The sequence below is a fragment of the Salmo trutta genome, chromosome 33 (assembly GCF_901001165.1).
Source record: "Salmo trutta chromosome 33, fSalTru1.1, whole genome shotgun sequence".
In the NCBI taxonomy this organism is placed as follows: Eukaryota; Metazoa; Chordata; class Actinopteri; order Salmoniformes; family Salmonidae; genus Salmo; species Salmo trutta.
Window position 1 is genome coordinate 41,322,191 of NC_042989.1, and position 18,670 is coordinate 41,340,860.

At 46.9% G+C, this 18,670-nt stretch overlaps 1 protein-coding gene across 9 annotated transcripts in view; it reads right to left on the minus strand.

The window, feature by feature from the left end:
• Positions 1–18,670, minus strand: part of smoc1 (SPARC related modular calcium binding 1) — a 159,935-nt gene that overhangs the window by 33,618 nt on the left and 107,647 nt on the right. For all 9 annotated transcript variants that reach the window (XM_029730989.1, XM_029730991.1, XM_029730985.1 and 6 more), the window contains one exon: positions 750–855. In XM_029730989.1, coding sequence (XP_029586849.1) covers positions 750–855 — 106 coding nt within the window. The remainder of the gene's footprint in view (positions 1–749; positions 856–18,670) is intronic.

Here is an 18,670-nt window from a genome sequence, read left to right on the forward strand (position 1 = left end):
AGGTACACACAGGTACACACTCAGAACCTGCTCAGGTACACACTCAAAACCTGCTCAGGTACACACTCAGAACCTGCTCAGGAACACACAGGAACACACAGGTACACACTCAGAACCTGCTCAGGTACACACTCAAAACCTGCTCAGGTACACACAGGTACACACTCAGAACCTGCTCAGGTACACACTCAAAACCTGCTCAGGAACACACAGGTACACACTCAAAACCTGCTCAGGAACACACAGGTACACACTCAGAACCTGCTCAGGTACACACTCAAAACCTACTCAGGTACACACTCAAAACCTGCTCAGGTACACACAGGTACACACTCAGAACCTGCTCAGGTACACACAGGTACACACTCAGAACCTGCTCAGGTACACACTCAAAACCTACTCAGGTACACACTCAGAACCTGCTCAGGTACACACTCAGAACCTGCTCAGGTACACACAGGTACACACTCAGAACCTGCTCAGGTACACACTCAGAACCTGCTCAGGTACACACAGGTACACACTCAGAACCTGCTCAGGTACACACAGGTACACACTCAGAACCTGCTCAGGTACACACAGGTACACACTCAAAACCTGCTCAGGAACACACAGGTACACACTCAAAACCTGCTCAGGTACACACTCAGTGATCCAGATCTAATTCCCCATCCAAACCTAATGAAAGAGATTTCAACATCATAGTTGATTGTTTAAGCTTGAGGGGTATACATATCGTTATGACTTACCTCCCGCCACCAGAGGGGGTTGGTGAGTTTATGGCCTGGACCATGTCTGTGGTAAGGGCGTCTAAAAGGCTGGTAATGAATTCCACTTTTTTACCCTCCGGACAGCCTGTCACAGGAAAACAGAGAGAGTATTCAACAATCATTACCACTGTCTCACAGCAAAACAGAGAGAGTATTCAACAATCATTACCACTCTCTCACAGCAAAACACCAACAGCACAGTCACTCCTCAACAATCATTACCACTATCTCACAGCAACACAGAGAAAGCACAGTCACTCCTCAACAACCATTACCACTGTTAGAAGACAACTAAGCTGTGCTGAAATAGAATGGCTTTGGCAGAAAGGATTCAGGCTCCATTAAAAGGTCCAAGCTTTTTACAGCTGATGGCTGAGCCCAGTGTTAAGTATCTCTGGTAAACAGTAGAACTACAGCTGATGGCTGAGCCCAGTGTTAAGTATCTCTGGTAAACAGTAGAACTACAGCTGATGGCTGAGCCCAGTGTTAAGTATCTCTGGTAAACAGTAGAACTACAGCTGATGGCTGAGCCCAGTGTTAAGTATCTCTGGTAAACAGTAGAACTACAGCTGATGGCTGAGCCCAGTGTTAAGTATCTCTGGTAAACAGTAGAACTACAGCTATACCTGGTGATGCATGGAGATGGAGAAAGGAGAAAACACCATTTTTAACTGTGTGTGTGTGTGTGTGTGTGTGTGTGTGTGTGTGTGTGTGTGTGTGTGTGTGTGTGTGTGTGTGTGTGTGTGTGTGTTTGTGTGTTTGTGTTTAACTATTCTTGTGGGGACCAGAAGTCTGAGCCCAGAAGTTCCCACAATAACAGTATACAAATAATAATTTTACCAACTGGGGATATTTTGTTGTTCCCCACAAGGTCAAATACTATTTCTAGGGGGTTTAGGGTTAAGGTTAGAATTAGTGTTAGGGTCAGAATTAGGTTTAGGGTTAGGATTAACGTTTAGGGTTAGGATTAAGGTTAGGTTTATGGGTTAAGGTTAGTGTTAGTGTAAAGGTTAGGGGTTAAGGAAAATATGATTTTTTTTTGTGTGTGTGTGTGTGTGTGTGTGTGTGTGTGTGTGTGTGTGTGTGTGTGTGTGTGTGTGTGTGTGTGTGTGTGTGTGTGTGTGTGTGTAGATCTGACGTTTTGGTCATCTAAACTTAAAGAGTAAGAACAGGGTCTGTGACCTCGTTACCAAACTCATTAGCAGGATCATTGGTATGAACTGAACTGACCTTTCACCTGCGTCAGACATGAGTCATATGTAAGGAGCAATCTGAGGGACTTCCAGCATGCCTTATTTAAGACGCTTTCCTCAGAGCACAGACTCCCCAAGTTAAAACTAACTAGGTCTATACTGTCCTTCATGCCAGCTGCTATCAGCTGTCTCAGTCATCTCTAATAGCATATTGCTGTATATATTGTTGGGGTGTATATTTGTCATGTGTTTTTACTAAGTGCTGCTAAATGAATAGGCCCCTGGGGATAATAAAGACACTACAGGTGCATTAGAGGTGTGTTCTAAACGGCACCCTATAATAAAGACACTACAGGTGAGAGTAGAGTTGTGTTCTAAACGGCACCCTATAATAAAGACACTACAGGTGCATTAGAGGTGTGTTCTAAACGGCACCCTATAATAAAGACACTACAGGTGAGAGTAGAGTTGTGTTCTAAATGGCACCCTATAATAAAGACACTACAGGTGCATTAGAGTTGTGTTCTAAATGGCACCCTATAATAAAGACACTACAGGTGAGAGTAGAGTTGTGTTCTAAATGGCACCCTATAATAAAGACACTACAGGTGAGAGTAGAGTTGTGTTCTAAACGGCACCCTATAATAAAGACACTACAGGTGCATTAGAGTTGTGTTCTAAATGGCACCCTATAATAAAGACACTACAGGTGAGAGTAGAGTTGTGTTCTAAATGGCACCCTATAATAAAGACACTACAGGTGAGAGTAGAGTTGTGTTCTAAACGGCACCCTATAATAAAGACACTACAGGTGCATTAGAGTTGTGTTCTAAACGGCACCCTATAATAAAGACACTACAGGTGAGAGTAGAGTTGTGTTCTAAATGGCACCCTATAATAAAGACACTACAGGTGCATTAGAGGTGTGTTCTAAATGGCACCCTATAATAAAGACACTACAGGTGATTTAGAGTTGTGTTCTACATAGCCCACAGCAGCGCACTACATGAGGAAAAGGGCACCGTTTGAGACGAAGCCATAGATGAGAGGCAGGCAGCAGTGTGTAGTTGGGCAGTGCAGACCTGTTAACTTTTATGATAGCGTGCTGAACACCTCAGGTGGCTCTCTTTAATTGCCCAGATGCATGGTTTTAATAGCACACTGGACTAGGCCAATGTTTTACCCCCTTAATTCTGTCTCTTAAAGAGAAACTTCAAACACCAGCTAGGGGATATAATCATCCCTCTCCCTCTCCTTCTCCCCCCGCTCTCTCTCTCTCTCTCTCTGAGAGTGTTGTGTCGTTGTGTTGTTCGGTGGGAGGTGGTCTCCTCTAACCTTAACCCGCCAGGTGAATCTAATTACCATGTCCTAGATCGGACAAGTCAGGCTCTGGGACGAACCGCCTCACTGCTTCTGAACCCGACTGTTAAATTGGGGCGTTATGAAGTGTGACCCCGTATGTTCAACAGCACCCTGTGTGTTCAACAGCACCCGTGTGTTCAACAGCACCCTGTGTGTTCAACAGCACCCTGTGTGTCTGCGTCCAAAACAGAACCCGATTCCCTATGCAGTTTACTATTGTTGACCAGGGCCCATTGGGTGAAGGGTGCAGTTTGCTATTGTTGACCAGGGCCCATAGGATAAAGGGTGCAGTTTGCTATTGTTGACCAGGGCCCATAGGGTAAAGGGTGCAGTTTACTATTGTTGACCAGGGCCCATAAGATAAAGGGTGCAGTTTACTATTGTTGACCAGGGCCCATAGGATAAAGGGTGCAGTTTACTATTGTTGACCAGGGCCCATAGGATAAAGGGTGCAGTTTACTATTGTTGACCAGGGCCCATAGGATAAAGGGTGCAGTTTTATAAAGGAACTCTGAATATGTCTTAGAAACCCTTTAGTCTTAGTATGTCTGTTTCTGGTCAGAGGGTGTGTTAGTCTGGTTCGTGGTGTGGTAGTCTGGGTTAGGGTGACATCAGACCTACAGACCGTTAACTTCATGTGACTAATAGAGTTAGACCGTAAAGGATTCAATCCAAGGTGTTACAGAGCAGCACACTGTACAGCAGACAACGAGCTTTAAAAAAAAGAAAAAAAAAAAAAAAAGTGCTCCAAGCTTCAGCCAAGATCTGTAGCATCTCCGTGAACGTCAGGGACACTGCGTCTAAAAGGCTCATTGATATCGCTGTGTTTTATAACGCACATTGGCATTGATGTATCTCAGTGGTGTTGTTTGTTGTGGCGGTTCGCTCGTGAACATCCCCATCCAACTATACTACTTTAATATAACTCCAATCAGCCACTCAGACAGACCCCATGGTTCCCAACACCTCTAGCTCCCCTCCGGCAGCCTACACTCCGCCACTCCCGCTTCCCGCTCTCCCCCCCCTCCCCCACCAACACTTACAACTTCCATAAAACAAACCATACATCTGCGGCACAGTCAGAAGCCTCCACTCTGTAAAGTGTCCAGATGCCTGGGAATGAAATGCAACTTTAAAGGACGTGGTGAAACAGAGAGAGACAACACGGAACCGAAACAAGTGAGAAACCATTAAACTGGTCCCAGAACTGTTCCTGCTATCAGTTAGTCTGGTCCCAGACCTGTTCCTGCTATCAGTTAGCCTGGTCCCAGACCTGTTCCTGCTATCAGTTAGCGTGGTCCCAGAATTGTTCCTGCTATCAGTTAGCCTGGTCCCAGACCTGTTCCTGCTATCAGTTAGCCTTGTCCATGACCTGTTCCTGCTATCAGTTAACCTGGTCCCAGACCTGTTCCTGCTATCAGTTAGCCTGGTCCCAGACCTGTTCCTGCTATCAGTTAGCCTGGTCCCAGAACTGTTCCTGCTATCAGTTAGCCTGGTCCCAGACCTGTTCCTGCTATCAGTTAGCCTTGTCTATGACCTGTTCCTGCTATCAGTTAACCTGGTCCCAGACCTGTTCCTGCTATCAGTTAGCCTGGTCCCAGAACTGTTCCTGCTATCAGTTAGTCTGGTCCATGACCTGTTCCTGCTATCAGTTAGCCTTGTTCATGACCTGTTCCTGCTATCAGTTAGTCTGGTCCCAGACCTGTTCCTGCTATCAGTTAGCCTTGTCCATGACCTGTTCCTGCTATCAGTTAGCCTGGTCCCAGACCTGTTCCTGCTATCAGTTAGCCTGGTCCCAGGCCTGTTCCTGCTATCAGTTAACCTGGTCCCAGACCTGTTCCTGCTATCAGTTAGCCTGGTCCCAGACCTGTTCCTGCTATCAGTTAGCCTGGTCCCAGACCTGTTCCTGCTATCAGTTAGTCTGGTCCCAGACCTGTTCCTGCTATCAGTTAGCCTGATCCCAGAACTGTTCCTGCTATCAGTTAGTCTGGTCCCAGAACTGTTCCTGCTATCAGTTAGCCTTGTCCATGACCTGTTCCTGCTATCAGTTAACCTGGTCCCAGACCTGTTCCTGCTATCAGTTAGCCTGGTCCCAGAACTGTTCCTGCTATCAGTTAGTCTGGTCCATGACCTGTTCCTGCTATCAGTTAGCCTTGTTCATGACCTGTTCCTGCTATCAGTTAGTCTGGTCCCAGACCTGTTCCTGCTATCAGTTAGCCTTGTCCATGACCTGTTCCTGCTATCAGTTAGCCTGGTCCCAGACCTGTTCCTGCTATCAGTTAGCCTGGTCCCAGGCCTGTTCCTGCTATCAGTTAACCTGGTCCCGGACCTGTTCCTGCTATCAGTTAGCCTGGTCCCAGACCTGTTCCTGCTATCAGTTAGCCTGGTCACAGACCTGTTCCTGCTATCAGTTAGTCTGGTCCCAGACCTGTTCCTGCTATCAGTTAGCCTGATCCCAGAACTGTTCCTGCTATCAGTTAGTCTGGTCCCAGAACTGTTCCTGCTATCAGTTAGCCTTGTCCAAAACCTGTTCCTGCTATCAGTTAGCCTGGTCCATTACCTGTTCCTGCTATCAGTTAGCCTGGTCCATGACCTGTTCCTGCTATCAGTTAGCCTTGTCCATGACCTGTTCCTGCTATCAGTTAGCCTGGTCCATGACCTGTTCCTGCTATCAGTTAGCCTTGTCCATGACCTGTTCCTGCTATCAGTTAGCCTTGTCCATGGCCTGTTCCTGCTATCAGTTAGCCTGGTCCCAGAACTGTTCCTGCTATCAGTTAGCCTGGTCCATGACCTGTTCCTGCTATCAGTTAGCCTTGTCCATGACCTGTTCCTGCTATCAGTTAGCCTTGTCCATGACCTGTTCCTGCTATCAGTTAGCCTTGTCCATGACCTGTTCCTGCTATCAGTTAGCCTTGTCCATGACCTGTTCCTGCTATCAGTTAGCCTGGTCCATGACCTGTTCCTGCTATCAGTTAGCCTTGTCCATTACCTGTTCCTGCTATCAGTTAGCCTTGTCCATGACCTGTTCCTGCTATCAGTTAGCCTTGTCCCAGACCTGTTCCTGCTATCAGTTAGCCTTGTCCATGACCTGTTCCTGCTATCAGTTAGCCTGGTCCATGACCTGTTCCTGCTATCAGTTAGCGTGGTCCCAGAACTGTTCCTGCTATCAGTTAGCCTGGTCCCAGACCTGTTCCTGCTATCAGTTAGCCTTGTCCATGACCTGTTCCTGCTATCAGTTAGCCTGGTCCCAGAACTGTTCCTGCTATCAGTTAGTCTGGTCCATGACCTGTTCCTGCTATCAGTTAGCCTTGTTCATGACCTGTTCCTGCTATCAGTTAGCCTGGTCCCAGACCTGTTCCTGCTATCAGTTAGCCTTGTCCATGGCCTGTTCCTGCTATCAGTTAGTCTGGTCCCAGACCTGTTCCTGCTATCAGTTAGCCTTGTCCATGACCTGTTCCTGCTATCAGTTAGCCTGGTCCCAGACCTGTTCCTGCTATCAGTTAGCCTGGTCCCAAGCCTGTTCCTGCTATCAGTTAACCTGGTCCCAGACCTGTTCCTGCTATCAGTTAGCCTGGTCCCAGACCTGTTCCTGCTATCAGTTAGCCTGGTCCCAGACCTGCTCCTGCTATCAGTTAGTCTGGTCCCAGACCTGTTCCTGCTATCAGTTAGCCTGATCCCAGAACTGTTCCTGCTATCAGTTAGTCTGGTCCCAGGCCTGTTCCTGCTATCAGTTAACCTGGTCCCAGACCTGTTCCTGCTATCAGTTAGCCTGGTCCCAGACCTGTTCCTGCTATCAGTTAGCCTGGTCCCAGACCTGCTCCTGCTATCAGTTAGTCTGGTCCCAGACCTGTTCCTGCTATCAGTTAGCCTGATCCCAGAACTGTTCCTGCTATCAGTTAGCCTGGTCCCAGACCTGTTCCTGCTATCAGTTAGCCTTGTCCATGACCTGTTCCTGCTATCAGTTAACCTGGTCCCAGACCTGTTCCTGCTATCAGTTAGCCTGGTCCCAGAACTGTTCCTGCTATCAGTTAGTCTGGTCCATGACCTGTTCCTGCTATCAGTTAGCCTTGTTCATGACCTGTTCCTGCTATCAGTTAGTCTGGTCCCAGACCTGTTCCTGCTATCAGTTAGCCTTGTCCATGACCTGTTCCTGCTATCAGTTAGCCTGGTCCCAGACCTGTTCCTGCTATCAGTTAGCCTGGTCCCAGGCCTGTTCCTGCTATCAGTTAACCTGGTCCCAGACCTGTTCCTGCTATCAGTTAGCCTGGTCCCAGACCTGTTCCTGCTATCAGTTAGCCTGGTCCCAGACCTGTTCCTGCTATCAGTTAGTCTGGTCCCAGACCTGTTCCTGCTATCAGTTAGCCTGATCCCAGAACTGTTCCTGCTATCAGTTAGTCTGGTCCCAGAACTGTTCCTGCTATCAGTTAGCCTTGTCCATGACCTGTTCCTGCTATCAGTTAAACTGGTCCCAGACCTGTTCCTGCTATCAGTTAGCCTGGTCCCAGAACTGTTCCTGCTATCAGTTAGTCTGGTCCATGACCTGTTCCTGCTATCAGTTAGCCTTGTCCATGACCTGTTCCTGCTATCAGTTAACCTGGTCCCAGACCTGTTCCTGCTATCAGTTAGCCTGGTCCCAGAACTGTTCCTGCTATCAGTTAGTCTGGTCCATGACCTGTTCCTGCTATCAGTTAGCCTTGTTCATGACCTGTTCCTGCTATCAGTTAGTCTGGTCCCAGACCTGTTCCTGCTATCAGTTAGCCTTGTCCATGACCTGTTCCTGCTATCAGTTAGCCTGGTCCCAGACCTGTTCCTGCTATCAGTTAGCCTGGTCCCAGGCCTGTTCCTGCTATCAGTTAACCTGGTCCCAGACCTGTTCCTGCTATCAGTTAGCCTGGTCCCAGACCTGTTCCTGCTATCAGTTAGCCTGGTCACAGACCTGTTCCTGCTATCAGTTAGTCTGGTCCCAGACCTGTTCCTGCTATCAGTTAGCCTGATCCCAGAACTTTTCCTGCTATCAGTTAGTCTGGTCCCAGAACTGTTCCTGCTATCAGTTAGCCTTGTCCAAAACCTGTTCCTGCTATCAGTTAGCCTGGTCCATTACCTGTTCCTGCTATCAGTTAGCCTGGTCCATGACCTGTTCCTGCTATCAGTTAGCCTTGTCCATGACCTGTTCCTGCTATCAGTTAGCCTGGTCCATGACCTGTTCCTGCTATCAGTTAGCCTTGTCCATGACCTGTTCCTGCTATCAGCTAGCCTTGTCCATGGCCTGTTCCTGCTATCAGTTAGCCTGGTCCCAGAACTGTTCCTGCTATCAGTTAGCCTGGTCCATGACCTGTTCCTGCTATCAGTTAGCCTTGTCCATGACCTGTTCCTGCTATCAGTTAGCCTTGTCCATGACCTGTTCCTGCTATCAGTTAGCCTTGTCCATGACCTGTTCCTGCTATCAGTTAGCCTTGTCCATGACCTGTTCCTGCTATCAGTTAGCCTGGTCCATGACCTGTTCCTGCTATCAGTTAGCCTTGTCCATTACCTGTTCCTGCTATCAGTTAGCCTGGTCCATGACCTGTTCCTGCTATCAGTTAGCCTTGTCCCAGACCTGTTCCTGCTATCAGTTAGCCTTGTCCATGACCTGTTCCTGCTATCAGTTAGCCTGGTCCATGACCTGTTCCTGCTATCAGTTAGCGTGGTCCCAGAACTGTTCCTGCTATCAGTTAGCCTGGTCCCAGACCTGTTCCTGCTATCAGTTAGCCTTGTCCATGACCTGTTCCTGCTATCAGTTAGCCTGGTCCCAGAACTGTTCCTGCTATCAGTTAGTCTGGTCCATGACCTGTTCCTGCTATCAGTTAGCCTTGTTCATGACCTGTTCCTGCTATCAGTTAGCCTGGTCCCAGACCTGTTCCTGCTATCAGTTAGCCTTGTCCATGGCCTGTTCCTGCTATCAGTTAGTCTGGTCCCAGACCTGTTCCTGCTATCAGTTAGCCTTGTCCATGACCTGTTCCTGCTATCAGTTAGCCTGGTCCCAGACCTGTTCCTGCAATCAGTTAGCCTGGTCCCAAGCCTGTTCCTGCTATCAGTTAACCTGGTCCCAGACCTGTTCCTGCTATCAGTTAGCCTGGTCCCAGACCTGTTCCTGCTATCAGTTAGCCTGGTCCCAGACCTGCTCCTGCTATCAGTTAGTCTGGTCCCAGACCTGTTCCTGCTATCAGTTAGCCTGATCCCAGAACTGTTCCTGCTATCAGTTAGTCTGGTCCCAGGCCTGTTCCTGCTATCAGTTAACCTGGTCCCAGACCTGTTCCTGCTATCAGTTAGCCTGGTCTCAGACCTGTTCCTGCTATCAGTTAGCCTGGTCCCAGACCTGCTCCTGCTATCAGTTAGTCTGGTCCCAGACCTGTTCCTGCTATCAGTTAGCCTGATCCCAGAACTGTTCCTGCTATCAGTTAGCCTGGTCCCAGACCTGTTCCTGCTATCAGTTAGCCTTGTCCATGACCTGTTCCTGCTATCAGTTAACCTGGTCCCAGACCTGTTCCTGCTATCAGTTAGCCTGGTCCCAGAACTGTTCCTGCTATCAGTTAGTCTGGTCCATGACCTGTTCCTGCTATCAGTTAGCCTTGTTCATGACCTGTTCCTGCTATCAGTTAGTCTGGTCCCAGACCTGTTCCTGCTATCAGTTAGCCTTGTCCATGACCTGTTCCTGCTATCAGTTAGCCTGGTCCCAGACCTGTTCCTGCTATCAGTTAGCCTGGTCCCAGGCCTGTTCCTGCTATCAGTTAACCTGGTCCCAGACCTGTTCCTGCTATCAGTTAGCCTGGTCCCAGAACTGTTCCTGCTATCAGTTAGTCTGGTCCATGACCTGTTCCTGCTATCAGTTAGCCTTGTTCATGACCTGTTCCTGCTATCAGTTAGTCTGGTCCCAGACCTGTTCCTGCTATCAGTTAGCCTTGTCCATGACCTGTTCCTGCTATCAGTTAGCCTGGTCCCAGACCTGTTCCTGCTATCAGTTAGCCTGGTCCCAGGCCTGTTCCTGCTATCAGTTAACCTGGTCCCAGACCTGTTCCTGCTATCAGTTAGCCTGGTCCCAGACCTGTTCCTGCTATCAGTTAGCCTGGTCCCAGACCTGTTCCTGCTATCAGTTAGTCTGGTCCCAGACCTGTTCCTGCTATCAGTTAGCCTGATCCCAGAACTGTTCCTGCTATCAGTTAGTCTGGTCCCAGAACTGTTCCTGCTATCAGTTAGCCTTGTCCAAAACCTGTTCCTGCTATCAGTTAGCCTGGTCCATTACCTGTTCCTGCTATCAGTTAGCCTGGTCCATGACCTGTTCCTGCTATCAGTTAGCCTTGTCCATGACCTGTTCCTGCTATCAGTTAGCCTGGTCCATGACCTGTTCCTGCTATCAGTTAGCCTTGTCCATGACCTGTTCCTGCTATCAGTTAGCCTTGTCCATGGCCTGTTCCTGCTATCAGTTAGCCTGGTCCCAGAACTGTTCCTGCTATCAGTTAGCCTGGTCCATGACCTGTTCCTGCTATCAGTTAGCCTTGTCCATGACCTGTTCCTGCTATCAGTTAGCCTTGTCCATGACCTGTTCCTGCTATCAGTTAGCCTTGTCCATGACCTGTTCCTGCTATCAGTTAGCCTTGTCCATGACCTGTTCCTGCTATCAGTTAGTCTGGTCCATGACCTGTTCCTGCTATCAGTTAGCCTTGTCCATTACCTGTTCCTGCTATCAGTTAGCCTTGTCCATGACCTGTTCCTGCTATCAGTTAGCCTTGTCCCAGACCTGTTCCTGCTATCAGTTAGCCTTGTCCATGACCTGTTCCTGCTATCAGTTAGCCTGGTCCATGACCTGTTCCTGCTATCAGTTAGCGTGGTCCCAGAACTGTTCCTGCTATCAGTTAGCCTGGTCCCAGACCTGTTCCTGCTATCAGTTAGCCTTGTCCATGACCTGTTCCTGCTATCAGTTAACCTGGTCCCAGACCTGTTCCTGCTATCAGTTTGACTGGTCCCAGAACTGTTCCTGCTATCAGTTAGTCTGGTCCATGACCTGTTCCTGCTATCAGTTAGCCTTGTTCATGACCTGTTCCTGCTATCAGTTAGCCTGGTCCCAGACCTGTTCCTGCTATCAATTAGCCTGGTCCCAGAACTGTTCCTGCTATCAGTTAGTCTGGTCCATGACCTGTTCCTGCTATCAGTTAGCCTTGTTCATGACCTGTTCCTGCTATCAGTTAGTCTGGTCCCAGACCTGTTCCTGCTATCAGTTAGCCTTGTCCATGACCTGTTCCTGCTATCAGTTAGCCTGGTCCCAGACCTGTTCCTGCTATCAGTTAGCCTGGTCCCAGGCCTGTTCCTGCTATCAGTTAACCTGGTCCCAGACCTGTTCCTGCTAAGCTGTTCCTGCTATCAGTTAGCCTGGTCCCAGACCTGTTCCTGCTATCAGTTAGTCTGGTCCCAGACCTGTTCCTGCTATCAGTTAGCCTGATCCCAGAACTGTTCCTGCTATCAGTTAGTCTGGTCCCAGAACTGTTCCTGCTATCAGTTAGCCTTGTCCAAAACCTGTTCCTGCTATCAGTTAGCCTGGTCCATTACCTGTTCCTGCAATCAGTTAGCCTGGTCCATGACCTGTTCCTGCTATCAGTTAGCCTTGTCCATGACCTGTTCCTGCTATCAGTTAGCCTGGTCCATGACCTGTTCCTGCTATCAGTTAGCCTTGTCCATGACCTGTTCCTGCTATCAGTTAGCCTTGTCCATGGCCTGTTCCTGCTATCAGTTAGCCTGGTCCCAGAACTGTTCCTGCTATCAGTTAGCCTGGTCCATGACCTGTTCCTGCTATCAGTTAGCCTTGTCCATGACCTGTTCCTGCTATCAGTTAGCCTTGTCCATGACCTGTTCCTGCTATCAGTTAGCCTTGTCCATGACCTGTTCCTGCTATCAGTTAGCCTTGTCCATGACCTGTTCCTGCTATCAGTTAGCCTGGTCCATGACCTGTTCCTGCTATCAGTTAGCCTTGTCCATTACCTGTTCCTGCTATCAGTAAGCCTTGTCCATGACCTGTTCCTGCTATCAGTTAGCCTTGTCCCAGACCTGTTCCTGCTATCAGTTAGCCTTGTCCATGACCTGTCCCTGCTATCAGTTAGCCTGGTCCATGACCTGTTTCTGCTATCAGTTAGCGTGGTCCCAGAACTGTTCCTGCTATCAGTTAGCCTGGTCCCAGACCTGTTCCTGCTATCAGTTAGCCTTGTCCATGACCTGTTCCTGCTATCAGTTAACCTGGTCCCAGACCTGTTCCTGCTATCAGTTTGACTGGTCCCAGAACTGTTCCTGCTATCAGTTAGTCTGGTCCATGACCTGTTCCTGCTATCAGTTAGCCTTGTTCATGACCTGTTCCTGCTATCAGTTAGCCTGGTCCCAGACCTGTTCCTGCTATCAGTTAGCCTTGTCCATGGCCTGTTCCTGCTATCAGTTAGTCTGGTCCCAGACCTGTTCCTGCTATCAGTTAGCCTTGTCCATGACCTGTTCCTGCTATCAGTTAGCCTGGTCCCAGACCTGTTCCTGCTATCAGTTAGCCTGGTCCCAGGCCTGTTCCTGCTATCAGTTAACCTGGTCCCAGACCTGTTCCTGCTATCAGTTAGCCTGGTCCCAGACCTGTTCCTGCTATCAGTTAGCCTGGTCCCAGACCTGCTCCTGCTATCAGTTAGTCTGGTCCCAGACCTGTTCCTGCTATCAGTTAGCCTGATCCCAGAACTGTTCCTGCTATCAGTTAGTCTGGTCACAGAACTGTTCCTGCTATCAGTTAGCCTTGTCCATGACCTGTTCCTGCTATCAGTTAGCCTGGTCCATTACCTGTTCCTGCTATCAGTTAGCCTGGTCCATGACCTGTTCCTGCTATCAGTTAGCCTTGTCCATGACCTGTTCCTGCTATCAGTTAGCGTGGTCCCAGAACTGTTCCTGCTATCAGTTAGCCTGGTCCCAGACCTGTTCCTGCTATCAGTTAGCCTGGTCCATGACCTGTTCCTGCTATCAGTTAACCTGGTCCCAGACCTGTTCCTGCTATCAGTTCTCCTGGTCCCAGAACTCTTCCTGCTATCAGTTAACCTGGTCCCAGACCTGTTCCTGCTATCAGTTAGCCTGGTCCCAGAACTGTTCCTGCTATCAGTTAGTCTGGTCCATGACCTGTTCCTGCTATCAGTTAGCCTTGTTCATGACCTGTTCCTGCTCAGTTAGCCTGGTCCCAGACCTGTTCCTGCTATCAGTTAGCCTTGTCCATGGCCAGTTCCTGCTATCAGTTAGTCTGGTCCCAGACCTGTTCCTGCTATCAGTTAGCCTGGTCCCAGGCCTGTTCCTGCTATCAGTTAACCTGGTCCCAGACCTGTTCCTGCTATCAGTTAGCCTGGTCCAAGACCTGTTCCTGCTATCAGTTAGCCTGGTCCCAGACCTGTTCCTGCTATCAGTTAGCCTGGTCCATTACCTGTTCCTGCTATCAGTTAGCCTGGTCCATGACCTGTTCCTGCTATCAGTTAGCCTTGTCAATGACCTGTTCCTGCTATCAGTTAGCCTGGTCCATGACCTGTTCCTGCTATCAGTTAGCCTTGTCCATGACCTGTTCCTGCTATCAGTTAGCCTTGTCCATGGCCTGTTTCTGCTATCAGTTAACCTGGTCCCAGACCTGTTCCTGCTATCAGTTAGCCTGGTCCATGACCTGTTCCTGCTATCAGTTAGCCTTGTCCATGACCTGTTCCTGCTATCAGTTAGCCTTGTCCATGACCTGTTCCTGCTATCAGTTAGCCTTGTTCATGACCTGTTCCTGCTATCAGTTAGCCTGGTCCCAGACCTGTTCCTGCTATCAGTTAGCCTTGTCCATGGCCAGTTCCTGCTATCAGTTAGTCTGGTCCCAGACCTGTTCCTGCTATCAGTTAGCCTGGTCCATGACCTGTTCCTGCTATCAGTTAGCCTGGTCCATGACCTGTTCCTGCTATCAGTTAGCCTTGTCCATGACCTGTTCCTGCTATCAGTTAGCCTTGTCCATGACCTGTTCCTGCTATCAGTTAGCCTGGTCCATGACCTGTTCCTGCTATCATTTAGCCTTGTCCCAGACCTGTTCCTGCTATCAGTTAGCCTGGTTCCAGAACTGTTCCTGCTAACATTCCACTCAACATGTTTACCATGAGAAGGAATAGCAAGAAGTGTTCCTGTTAGCATGAACAGGTCTGGGACCAGGCTAGTAGAGGCACGTGAAGTGAGAGAGTACAGTAACTATATGATCTTCAGTAGAGACAAGTGAGTCCTTGGCTTTAGTAAAGACAAGTGAACCCTTGGTTTTGGTAGAGACTAGTGAACCCTTGGTTTTAGTAGAGAATAGTGAGCCCTTGGCTTTAGTAGAGACTAGTGAGCCCTTAGCTTTAGTAGAGACTAGTGAGCCCTTAGCTTTAATAGAGACTAGTGAGCCCTTGGCTTTAGTAGAGACTAGTGAGCCCTTGGCTTTAGTAGAGACTAGTGAGCCCTTGGCCTTAGTAGAGACTAGTGAGCCCTTGGCTTTAGTGGAGATTAGTGAGCCCTTGGCTTTAGTAGAGACTAGTGAGCCCTTGGCTTTAATAGAGACTAGTGAGCCATTGGCTTTAGTAGAGACTAGTGAGCCCTTGGCTTTAGTAGAGACTAGTGAGCCCTTGGCTTTAGTGGATACAAGTGAGCCCTTGGCTTTAGTAGAGACTAGTGAGCCCTTGGCTTTAGTAGAGACTAGTGAGCCCTTGGCTTTAGTAGAGACTAGTGAGCCCTTGGCTTTAGTAGAGACTAGTGAGCCCTTGGCTTTAGTGGATACAAGTGAGCCCTTGGCTTTAGTAGAGACAAGTGAGCCCTTGGCTTTAGTAGAGACTAGTGAGCCTTTGGCTTTAGTAGAGACGAGTGAGCCCTTGGCTTTAGTAGAGACTAGTGAGCCCTTGGCTTTAGTAGAGACTAGTGAGCCCTTGGCTTTAGTAGAGACTAGTGAGCCCTTGGCTTTAGTAGAGACTAGTGAGCCCTTGGCTTTAGTAGAGACAAGTGAGCCCTTGGCTTTAGTAGAGACAAGTGAGCCCTTGAAACTCAGCAAAATACCTCAAAAAGAAAACAAAAACAGAAGCAGAGGCACATTGACTAGGAAAAACTATGTTCAGTACAATATATAAGCTCCTATATACACTCTCTTCAGTATATAAGCTCTTATATACACTCTCATCAATATATACACACTTATATTCACTATAACCAATATATAAGGTCTTACATACACTCTCATCAATATATAAGCTCTTATATACACTCTCATCAATATATACACACTTATATTCACTATAACCAATATATAAGGTCTTACATACACTCTCATCAATATATAAGCTCTTATATACACTCTCATCAATATATAAGCTCCTATATACACTCTCTTCAGTATATAAGCTCTTATATACACTCTCATCAATATATAAGCTCTTATATATACTCTCATCAATATATTAGCTCTTATAAAACACTCATCAATATATAAGCTCTTTTATACACTCTCACCAACCCCCCCTCCCCCTCTCTCCAATAGGATTCTCTGCCTCTAACCCTATTACAGGGGCTGAGTCACTGGCTTACTGGTGCTCTTCCATGCCGTCCCTTGGAGGGTTGCGTCACTTGAGTGGGTTGAGTCACTGACGTGATCTTTCTGTCCGGGTTGGCGCCCCCCCCCCCCCCCCTTGGGTTGTGCCGTGGTGGAGATCTTTGTGGGCTATACTTGGCCTTGTCTCAGGATGGTAAGTTGGTGGTTGAAGATATTCCTCTAGTGGTGTGGAGGCTGTGGTTGGCAAAGTGGGTGGGGTTATATCCTGCCTGTTTGGCCCTGTCCGGGGGTATCATCGGATGGGGCCACAGTGTCCCCTGACCCCTCCTGTCTCAGCCTCCAGTATTTATGCTGCAGTAGTTTATGTGTCGGGGGGCTAGGGTCAGTCTCTTATATCTGGAGTATTTCTCCTGTCTTATCCGGTGTCCTGCGTGAATTTAAATATGCTCTCTCTAATTCTCTTTTTCTCTTTTTCTCTTTTTCTCTTTCTTTCTTTCTTTCTTTCTTTCTTTCTTTCTTTCTTTCTTTCTTTCTTTCATTCTCTCTCGGTGACCTGAGCCCTAGGACCGTGCCTCAGGACTACCTGGCCTGATGACTCCTTGCTGTCCCCAGTCCACCTGGCCCGGCTGCTGCTCCAGTTTCATATGTTCTGCCTGCGGCTTTGGAACCCTGACCTGCTCACCGGACGTGCTACCTGTCCCAGACCTGCTGTTTTCAACTCTCTAGAGACAGCAGGAGCGGTAGAGAAACTCTGAATGATTGGCTATGAAAAGCCAACTGACATTCACACCTGAGGTGCTGACCTGTTGCACCCTCTACAACCACTGTGATTATTATTATTTGACCCTGCTGGTCATCTATGAATGTTTGAACATCTTGGACATGTTCTGTTATAATCTCCACCCGGCACAGCCAGAAGAGGACTGGCCACCCCTCATAGCCTGGTTCCTCTCTAGGTTTCTTCCTAGGTTTTGGCCTTTCTAGGGAATTTTTCCGAGCCACCGTGCTTCTACATCTGCATTGCTTGCTGTTTGGGGTTCTAGGCTGGGTTTCTGTACAGCACTTTGTGACATCAGCTGACGTAAGAAGGGCTATATAAATACATTCGATAGATTGAAATTTGATGTAAGCTCTTTTATACACTCTAACCAATATTTAAGCTCCAATAAATACTCACATAAATATATAAGCTCCTAAATACACTCTAATCAATATATAAGCTATTATATAAACTCTCATCAATATATAAGCTCTAATATGCACCCTCACCAATATATAAGCTCTTCAATACACTCTAATTGATAAGTAAGCTCTAAAACACACTCAGTTGGTAGAGCATGGTGTGTGCAACGCCGGGGTTGTGGGTTCGATTCCCACGGGGGGGCAGTACAAAAACAATGTATGAAATGTATGCATTCACTACTGTAAGTCGCTCTGGATAAGAGCGTCTGCTAAATGACTAAAATGTAAGATGTAAATGTATAATATTTTATATACACTGTCATTAATATATAAGCTCTTAAATACACTCTCACCAATATATAAGCTTTTATATACACTCTCAAAAAAATATAAGCTCTCAAATATACTTTCATCAATATATAAGCTCTTATATAGACTCTGATCAGTATACAAGCTCTTATATACACTCATCAATATATAAGCTCTAATATACACTCTCATCAATATATAAGCTCTTATATAGACTATGATCAGTATACAAGCTCTTATATACTCTCACCAATCTATAAGCTTTTATATACACTCATCAATATATAAGCTCCTATATACACTCTCACCAATATAGAAGCTTTTATATAAACTCTCATCAAAATATAAGCTCTAATATACACTCTCACCAATATATAGACTCTATTATACATTCTCATCAATATACATACTCTAATATACACTCTCACCAATATATAAGCTCTTCAATAAACTCTAATCAATAAATAATATCTTACATACACTGTCATTAATATATAAGCTCTTAAATACACTCTCACCAATATATAAGCGTTTATATACAATCTCAACAAAATATAAGCTCTCACATATACTTTCATCAATCTATAAGCTTTTATATAAACTCTCATCAATATATAAGCTCTAATATGCACGCTCATCAACATATATGCTCTATACACACTCATCAATATATAAGCTCTTATATGAACTATAATCATACATATGTACACTCTTATATACACTCTAATTAATATATAAGCTCTAAAACACACTCTAATCAATATAAAATAGCTTATATACACTGTCATTAATATATAAGCTCTAAAAATACACTCTCACCAATATATAAGCTTTTATATACACTCTCTGTCACGTCCTGACCATAGAAAGCTGTTATTTTCTATGGTAGAGTAGGTCAGGGCGTGACAGGGGGGTTTTCTAGTTTCGTTTTTCTATGTTGTTATGTTCTAGTTTTGTATTTCTATGTTGGGTTTTGTTTGGGATGATCTCCAATTAGAGGCAACTGGTCATCGTTGTCTCTAATTGGAGATCATACTTAAGCGGGTGTTTTTCCCACCTGGGTTTGTGGGATATTGATTTTGAGTTAGTGTATGTTTCACCTCTGCGTCACGGTTTGTTGTGTTTGTACTTTAGTTACGTGTATGTATTGCTTAGTTTCACAGTGAAAATAAAATGTGGAATGACACACACGCAGCACTTTGGTCCGCTCCTTTCTACGACAACCGTGACACTCTCATGAAAATATAAGCTCTTATATACACTCTCACCAAAATATAAGCTCTCAC